The sequence below is a fragment of the Rhododendron vialii genome, chromosome 4a, assembly GCF_030253575.1.
Source record: "Rhododendron vialii isolate Sample 1 chromosome 4a, ASM3025357v1".
NCBI lineage: Eukaryota > Viridiplantae > Streptophyta > Magnoliopsida > Ericales > Ericaceae > Rhododendron > Rhododendron vialii.
Window position 1 is genome coordinate 1917082 of NC_080560.1, and position 10048 is coordinate 1927129.

The 10048-nt window shown below is 37.2% G+C and overlaps 1 protein-coding gene across 1 annotated transcript; it reads right to left on the reverse strand.

The window, feature by feature from the left end:
- Positions 1-248: 248 nt before the first annotated feature.
- LOC131323290 (dihydrolipoyllysine-residue succinyltransferase component of 2-oxoglutarate dehydrogenase complex 1, mitochondrial-like) lies at positions 249-7840 on the reverse strand. Its single transcript, XM_058355000.1, has 15 exons — positions 7649-7840; positions 7394-7470; positions 7118-7186; positions 5608-5677; positions 5464-5491; positions 4903-4973; positions 3840-3914; positions 3682-3737; positions 3523-3567; positions 3124-3408; positions 2898-2992; positions 2534-2624; positions 2268-2378; positions 1243-1437; positions 249-905 (listed from the first exon to the last, which is right to left on the reverse strand). The coding sequence occupies exons 2-15, from the start codon at positions 7448-7450 to the stop codon at positions 714-716; spliced, it is 1440 nt and encodes a 479-aa protein (XP_058210983.1). The 5' UTR covers positions 7451-7470; positions 7649-7840; the 3' UTR covers positions 249-713.
- Positions 7841-10048: the final 2208 nt, after the last annotated feature.

Sequence of the window (10048 nt, forward strand, 5' to 3'; positions counted from 1 at the left end):
AGGCAAGGCAAGACAGGGCACATGTACATGTCTCTGGAAAGAACGCGAATGTCTCGCTTCGAAGACAACCAACCCAAATTCCTTGATCAATATACGCTTCAAAGACAGCCGACACAAATTCCTTAATCAATGTACACTCAGGGGAACCTTAGTTGTTCTCCAAACATAAACGCGATGAGGTACAATCAATACTCACCAACAGAAACATCTAAACATCAATGTGCAGCATTAAAAATAAAAAAACAAAATTCCAAATAAGATTTATTGCACTTCGCCTGCCTCCAAAGCCGCGTGAACCAAAAGCAATCTTGATAAATACAACGGAAACTCACCTTCAAGTATATGAATCTACACTGGACTTTAAAATACTCCAAACTAAATGTCACCATTAGCGTGAGAACATCATTGAAATACATTTCATATTCGTCACGTACTTCTTAAATAGAATCTCTGAATTGTCTTCATTCTATAAGTGATTCCTGGGGCGATAAAACTTGGATAAAGTATTCTAAAAAGGTAACTCTTTGATATGTGAACCCGGCCAGCCGCAATTCACAATTCACAACTCGCTAATGCGAAGAATCAACGATAAACGTTGAGAAAAAAAAAAACTCCAACCCTAGACATTCATTCATGGTTAATGAACTCCCATTATATTTAGATCCAAAATATACCAGCAAATCACGTATGAAGCACGACTTGCGACTGTGTCTTCATATATCAAGTAGCAACCTCCGGGGATCCTCCACCACATCCTTGATACGGCGGAGGAAAAATACTGCCTCTCTCCCATCAATCAGCCTATGGTCATATGTCAGAGCAATGTACATCATTGGTCTTGGTACTATGGTTCCTCCAACGACCATCGGACGGGACACGATAGTATGCATGCCCAGGATCGCAGACTGTCGAAAATGTCAAATTGCATGAATGCGGATCCTCATATAGTTGATAACATCAAGGCTGTGTTTGGATCTTGGATTTTTTAAAGATTTCTGTATGAGAGGAATAGTCAAGCGATACTACATTTTCTTTTACTATGTGTTGACGTATAGTCGCCTGACTTTTTCTTTTCTCTCCACAAAACAAAGATCCAAACACAGCCCAAGTAGAAGGGGATAACAAAGTAGCAAAACCACCCATTCTGTGTCTTCCACTGATGGGAAAGGATAAAGTATAAACAAGTGGTGATTTATGAGGGGGGACCAAAAAAAAATTCATCTACTTTATATTAAGTCATACCTGAGGGGGGTTGATGATGGGGGTGCTTAAAAGGCTTCCATAAACACCACCATTAGATATAGTGAATGAACCTCCAGCCATCTCGTCAATTGATATGGTTCCATTACTAGCCTTCTTCGCAAGGGTGTTGATCTCTTTCTCTATCTCAGCGAAATTCATCTTCTCAGCATTGCGGATAACTGGAACAACAAGACCCTAAACAAGGGGGCACCCAGTTGTATAAGTGTAGAACTGATAAAGCCAAACAAACTATGTTGTTTGAATTAATTGGAAATGTTTGGTATTAATCTGGGCCAGAAGAAGAAAATCTGAAAAAGAAAGAAGAGGGAGTTCAAGCATATCAAGCAGTCATCATTGACTCATCAAATCAAAGCCAATCAAGAGATCAACATATTGGGGAAGAAAATATCCCAAGGATCACCGGAAAACTATTCCAATGTCATCAGGACTTGAAAACGAATGAAGCCCAAGCGGCAGAGGGACAAACACTAGATAACACAGAAGAATAAATATTATTGGTAGTGAAATTCCTTAACCAACAGAACAGAATAATGTTGGATACTTTGGGCTAGGTCTGGAGTGTATGAGGTGTCCAAAGAAATGAAATACATGTGGATTATGGACACATCCACGGGGCACTGGAATTGCCTACGATAGTCTGACATGTGTCAATGAAAAACATGGCAGTATGGCACCTATACACAAAATATCCTACTTCATAGACTAAGCATACATGTCAGACATGCCTTATTTTATTGACACTTCATCATCCTAAAGTAGATGACACAAATTATTTCACCTCTTAAATTATGTGAAATATATCCATGAATTAAGGGTCTATTACATGCAACAAGAAGAAACAGGGCATCGAACATTTCTCCAAAAGTATTACATAGACCATAGTACCATACAAGGTTATCTAAAGCAAGCCCACAATCTCTTAAGATTGAAATTCTGCAGATTCACAACCATATTTTGAACTCAGATTACTACTTCGTATAATGAAAAAACAAAATTTGACTAACCTTTGGTGTACCAACGGCTATGCTAATGTCTATATAGTCTCTGTAGATTATATCATCTCCATCGATAACAGCATTGATAATAGGTTGATTCTGGAGCCCACTAACAGCAGCCTGATATTTGAAACATTAGTCAATCGTTATCTTTGAAATAAGCAGGAAGAAAATGGGAAAAAAAACACATGCACATGTGAGCAGAGCATGCATGTAGGAGCACAACTTTGAGCATGCTCCATTCTAGTAATAAAAGCCACAGGCTTACTACATACCTTCACAAACCCGGACATAAGTCCCAACTTGACTCCATGCTTTTCCAGAAAAGCATCCTTATAGTCAGACCGGAGTTTCATCAAATTGGTCCTGCAAGAAAAACAAAACAAAAAATGGAACTAATACAATTAATGAGAGTGACATGTATACAATTAATGAGAGTGACATGTCAAATATCCTCTTGTTTTCCTCTTTTTCTTCTGTCAGTCAAGTCTAGGATTTAGCAGCATCGAATGATAACTACTAATTTAATTGAAAAAAACCTAACCCCATTGATCGGCAAACCCTATATGAGGAAAATTGACATAAGCCACCCACCAACCCTAGCTCATGAAAGTATAAAAAACATGCATTTACACTTACATATCAACTTCGTTAAATGTTGTCAAAAGTGCGAAAGTGTTTTGAGAATCTTTCAAACGGGTTGCAACACGTTTTCTGAGCCTTGTCATAGGAACCTGTGATCATGATAAACTGTATTTATACAGTGAAGTAGCTTGGAAAGTTCACTAGTACAGAAAAGTAGATTAATGTATTTCTGATGGAAAAATATATGGCACACCTAGGCTATATGGAACTATAGACTTACTCGTCTTTCCCTTTCTTTTGGGGGAAGCTGAGGTTCTGTAGCAGAACGCTTAGGAGGAGGGGGAGGAGGAGAAGTTGCCTTCTTGGGCTTCTCTAGAGCAGAAGCACTTTCAACTTTAGGCTTTGGCTTACCCTCATCACTCTTGTCAGCAGGAGGAGGTGGCTGAGAAGCCGCTTTATCAGATGTCTTCTCAGATGGAGCAACATGGGCTACACCTTCACCGGACTTTGAAATGACAGCAATCTTAGTACCAGGTTCCACAGTATCCCCTTCTTTCGCCACAAACTATCAAGGATCAAGTAAACAATCAGAATCCCAGCCACTCTGAAGGGAGCAAAGGAGAAGTGTGGGGAACTTGTATAAAACAATAATAGAAACCCAACCTCACTGACATTTTACCTTTTGGATTACACCTGCTTCAGGGCTTGCTACGTCGATTGTCACCTGGCAGAAGATAAACAATCCAAATATTAAAAGCAATCAGTGTTGTTGACAAGTTTAGAACAGTGGATAACATAATGGTGCCACTTAACATTGATTGGTGCTTTACAGAAGTACCTTATCTGTTTCAATTTGGGCAATTGGTTCATCAACTTCCACTCTGTCACCAGGATCTGCTCCCACATATTAGATGCAAACAAACATCAACAACTTATATGCACTGAGAACAGATACTTGAATGGAGGAAATTGGGAAAGAAAAACCAAGATTCATACTCTTCAAAAATTTCGCAAGAGTTCCATCACTTATAGATTCACCCATGAAAGGCACAACAGCATCAACCACATCACCTGCGTCACTCACGACACAATGAATAAATTCAGTAATAATATCAATTGTTTTCAACTGACAAATTATTAAGGAAGCATGCTAACATTTTAAATGTTATATTTGCTTGCAGTTGCTGTGCATGTTTGGATTCTACCATCTCTTAATACATTGTCCGTAATGAACCCCTACTTAAGTCTACTCTCAAGCTTGCAGTCTTGTACCTGAGATCTATAACACTCGCATATAATATGTCCATACATTTCCCAGAGGTTAATGTAGCCATTATTGCATTGGTTAAAAAGTGCACGTTTGCGTTGGAAACTAAAAGCAAAATCAAAGGGTCCACAGCAAAGACGAAAAAAATTCAGTCCAAAGGAAAGTTCCCGCAGGGCCACAGCAATGTTGAGAGTTAGGGGTTTTTTATTAATTTCACAACTTTTTGAGCATGGACAGTAGGAGCCACCAATCAGTTACATAAAGGGTGGTAAATAATGTTTTCTCAGGTCTTGTGCATGATATTATATGTCACATATAGCCAAACGTTTTGATCATTCCCACGTTTTTAACGTAGTCTTAGAAGAATTAGGAGAAAAAGAGAAATCTGACCACTTATAACATCTCTACATACTTCTAAAGGGGGAGAACTTTAAATGCGCGCTTGAAATTCTCTGATTCTTCTGGTAGGGTGAACTTTTATCCTACTTTCTATCGCATCAGCAAAAAAGCAAGTTACTGTTTCCAAATTCTTGTTAATCAAGTCTAAACCAACCCTTACCATTGCCTGTGCTATTAGAATTCAACATTTCATATTGGAGATTCTCTGAGTTATCTTTCTAGGAAAAAGAGGGAAAAATCATCCCAAAACAAGCCCATACCTTCCAAGTCAAGCCCACATTTTGTAAAGGAACTAACATGTAAAAAATTCTACCAAGGTCTGCTGCATCATGCATGCTTGCAAACAATCTTACATATAAAAGAAAGTCATTATGAGAGGCATGTGTGTCACACCATTGTCAGAAGAAAACACCCTGTGTTGTATCTGCATGGTAACCTTCGGGTGAAAACAGGCAGTAAATTCCCTGCACACCAAGACAAGTTTTTTTAAACAAATTCGGAGAATCAGCAAACCATAAAGCAAGACAGCTCCATTAAACAGAGTGCTATTTTGTATTTATCATACGTGCATGGTTTGGTTTATCCATCCTTGCTATTTCCTCTATCCTTTTCAAATGTATTGAGGTGAAATAGCAGAACAAATTCAACCCATGCCAGATAACTCATCAACGATGGTCCGATGGATATAACATTTCCTCAACCTGTCTTATACAAGTACGTGTAAATCACATTGGAACTTGGAGATGGTTTTGAGTGATGTACAAGAAACCAGATTCAAGAAACGGTTGAATGATTTTATCCAAAGAACTTCCATTGTTTGTCGAACTTATGTATGATTCACTTTCTTTATATAGACATCCCGCTAAACATTTATTGGGAAACATCCTGAGGCTACCTGCAGAGCTAATCCAGTTACCATTTGATAACCTACATAAATAAGAAGGCATCACCAACCTTATTGACCGTGAACTCGTTGAGCAGCCTATCACAGGGGGGGAAAAAACATTTGGGGTAGTTAGCCGCAAAGATATTTCAGAAAATATAAAGTATCAGCTCTTTTACATGTCAAAAGAACAATAGAGGTGGCCTAGAGTGTACCTGGTGAAATGATGCGAGTCATGTGACACAAGCTTCGGACATGCCCAAATTCTCTAGGCTGAGGTAGAATCTGTTCACGTCAAAATTCTTAGAAATTTTTAAAGCAACGTTGGGAAAATATTCTATGGTCTCATAGGTAAAATATCAAAGAAGAGTTGCAAACCTATCTTGGTCTCTTTAACCATACTTCAGCAACCATCCACCAGTTACTATATTGTACCTCTGACAGAACCAACTAAAACTACACAGTACATATAAATACTTCCAATCTTGGAAACTGATTATTGCCCTAGTTTTGGTCAAAAACTAAGTAGTGAACAATTATCTGTAGCATTTATTCACAATCTCATTTCATTGGAACAAAATAACAAACTCAATTCAATATTCTCAGACAAAACTGCTTGGGATGGTCCAAGCAAGTTATTGGAACCACGAGTTGCACAAAACATATGACTCCAAGTCTCATTTTCATTTCTTTTCCTACATTTTTCCTCGTTTGGTTCCCTTTGAAAAAGTTTAACGGGAAAGAAGTGCTGAAAAAAGAAGAAGAGATACTTAGCACATGTATGTCGGAATTTATGTCGGGACATGTGTGTCTCTAGCACTGCTCGAAAGCCACGATACAAACTTAATTCGAAACCAGTCCATAACCTCTACAAGATACAAACATGCAGTGTCTAGGACCAGGCCTACAAACAGTGTTCTAAAACAAGGAATTAATCGGCGATTAATTGCTGGCGGGGCCTATCCGATTAGGTCCGACTAACCATTTATCACCGATTACTAATTAATATGGACCGATTAATTGCCCGATTAATCTGATTAATAGCTCGAAGGTGGCCGACCGCCCGACTAGTGCCTAGCGACTTTTAGAACATTGCCTACAAATTAAATGAGCCCATTCGTGACTTGTTCAAGGCTCAACAGCCAACTTAATAAAGGCTCGTCCCAAGTTCAGTTTATCTATTAAATGAACTGAACCTATGTCTCAATTTTAGTCTCGTTTTATAAATGAAGAGAGCCTAAACCTGACAATATTTGGCTTGATTAGGCTCACGAACCTGGAGTAATTATGTGTGTGTGTGTGTGATGAGAATTTCATACATAGATTTGAATTTATGCCTAAACATATGTGTGTACATGATGAAAATTTTATAATTTCTACATGCATCAACTTTTACAAGTACTATAAACTAATACATATAAACATAATTATAATTTTGTATTTCTATGGACATAGTTATGTGCATAACAAAATATTTGAAGCTCTAGACCTGTATGAGAGTATAAATATCTAATATTTTTGGCTCGCTAAGGCTCGTAAACAAGCTTGACCTCGACTCAAACTAAGGCAAGCTTGGCTTGTCAAATTTTCATTGAGCTCGAGCTCACTAAAAACTTAACAAACAAACCTAAACATTCTAAAACTTAGCTCAGCTACTTTGCAGCCTTACTAGGACTGATTGTTAATAACATACACTAGAGCATAGAATAAACCAAAACCGTGTACCTCTCCTCCAGCAGTTGAGTGAAGTCCAGGTGCAGCAGGTCGAATGCAACGAAGAGATTGACCCAAAACCTGACACCAAAATAGCTTCATTACAAGGTTCATCGATCACAATAACCAAGCAATGCTAAGGATACAATTTTAAAACACAATTCCAGACAGAACTGTATTGGAACCGTTGGATGCATCGAGTCATGTTTTAAAGTTGTGTTCCTAGACTTTTTGCAAATAAACGCGGTTCCATAAAATGATGGAACTGAAAAGTTCCGCCCCTCGTACCGAAGAAGACGAGCCTCCTTGAGAAACTGCTCTTCGCCTTAAAATGCCCAACATCATCGGTCTGTTGTCTCCTTAAACTGCTTCCAATATTAAATCAGCTCACATATCTCAATTAATATAAGTATATAAGTATATCAAAACATTTTACCAATCACACACTGACAAACATGGATAGAGGAAACAGAGAGCGTCGAAATTGAAGCAGATCGTACACGGTAATATCATCAGAGAACAAAATGGATTCAGAGATTTGACCTGGTTGAAGGAAGCTGCGAATCTTCGAATGCACTGGAATTGAAAACCGTAGGGTTCTTTTGGGCCGCCTCTATGTAGAGAGAGAGAGAGAGAGAGAGAGAGAGAGTACAACTTTCCAATTGAGAATTTTCCTTTCCTGTATTGGGAGCAACCGACCAGGGCTCTCTCTCGCAGGTACAGTTGCAAGGAAGCGGAATGATGTGCACAAAAAAACGGTACCGTTTAAGGGTTTACAGTTGGGGAATTCAGTTGGGCCGTGTCTCGTTTGGGCCCATTTGGGTAGTCGGCGGGTCTTACGGTTTTGGGCATCAATATAGTCGTCAGCTCTCAAGCCCAATCCAAAAATTAAACAAAAAGAAAAGGGAAAATTACGGCCCAGGACGTGTTTTGATAATTAATATCTGTCAATGACAAGCTAAAAATATTTGTTAATGCTGAAAATATCTTTGGCGGATATTGATTATCAAAACACGTCATTGGCCATCATTTTCCCAAAAGAAAACGAGCCGAGCTTTCTAGCGTTCGAGCTCAGATCGTTTATTAGATAAACGAGCCTAAAAATTGAGCTCGGAGCCTAGATAATTTACTTAACAAGCTTTTAAAACGAGTCTAATTTTTGCAAGCTAAACCGAGCTTTTGAGTGTTCATCTCGGCTTGTATATTAAACGAACCTCAAACTCAAGCTTAAACTCGGCTTGATTATTAAACGAAATGAGCCGAGCCACAACCTACTTGCGAGCAGCTCAGTACATTTGCCACAAATTTTCTATATTAAATTTTAATTTTTAAATTTTGGAATATTAAACTCTAGTTGGCTTAATCAATCATCTAACATGCGATGGGATTTGAGCACTCCTATTGTTAGCAAAGTGGCCTCAGGCGAAAGTTCAAGGTGTGTCGATTTAGGCCCCCAAAATTTTCGAATTTTGGGGCCCTCTAATTTTCTCACCCTTTCAATAGTCCAGTATAAAAAAAAAAGGAGGCCGTCTTTAGTCTTTGTTTTAAGCCCAAAAAAAATTTGGATCGGCCCTGCCAATAACCATGCACCCTACCCTATAAGAGCATCCCCATTTGAACTTTAACTTAATATTTGGTAAGGGAAGTGTTATATGAAAAAAAGTGGGAACCAAAATTGTATTTTAGAGAATTGTTAGGTAGAGAGTGCAAAAGAGGTACATTTGACATTTTAGAGCATGCACAGTGGACTAATCAAAATTAGATAATCAAAAGTTGTCACATCACCTTTTTATTATTTTTTGATTATACATTTAAGGTGTAGTTAAAGTTAGCAATGTAAATGTCCACAGCGATATAATCAATATTGAATATTCAAAACTTGTCACGTAACCTTTTCAACTTGTAAAAATCTAAAAATTGTCACCATATAAAATAATTTTTTAAAAATAATCTTCAAACTAATAAAAATAGGTTATTAGAAATAGAAATTAATTTATAAAAAAAATTATTTTGAAAAATAATTTTCCGAAAAAAAGTTATAAAAAAACAGTTTTTGAAAAAAAAAGACAGTTTTTTTTTAAATAACAAATTTTGAAAAAGAAGAAGACAGTTTTAAAAAAATAGTTAACTATTTTTTCAAATACTCCTAGAAGCATTGAGAGAGAGAGAGAGAGAGAGAGAGAGAGAGAGAGAGAGAGAGAGAGAGAGAGAGAGAGAGAGAGAGAGAGAGAGAGAGAGAGAGAGAGAGTGTGTGTTTTGACTATTGGCAAAATGTTGCTAGTTTTGATTATTCAATGACTAAAATTTGATGAGTTGATAAGTAAGAAATTATTAAGTTTGATTATATCACTGTAAGCATTTTTTTAAAGAAGTTGCTAATTTTAACAATTTTATTATTTTAATTATTCCACTGTAGATACTCTTAGGAGTTCTTTTTAGTATTGGTTAAATAAATAAAAACCGAAATGGAACCCACTACTCTACATGTATTCTCTCTTTTATCTCTCTTCTTGTCCCTCTCTGATCGCCTTCTGACACCCTCTTCTCATCTCTCTCTCCTCTTAACTCACTTTAGCATGTTGACGACAGTTACACAAGCAGAAAAAAATAAATCCATAAATGATTTTTGAATAGCGAAAAAATTTATTAATCTTTAAAAGTGATTACAAAGACTTTGAATCCAGAAATGATGGGCTTAGGCCCCGTTCCGGAACGTAAAATAAGCACTTATTTTTTAATAAGGCAATTTCAAGCTAAAAAATAATGTGTTTATGCAAATAATTTTTCTACCAATATGGATCTTGTTTAATAGATCTCATCAAGATCTTTAATACGGTGCGAAAAAAATTAAAAATATATTTTTCATTTACATTATTTTGAGTTTGAAAATATGAAATAAGCTGCTTATTTTTTAAGAATGTTTCTGGAACGGGGCCTTAGCCC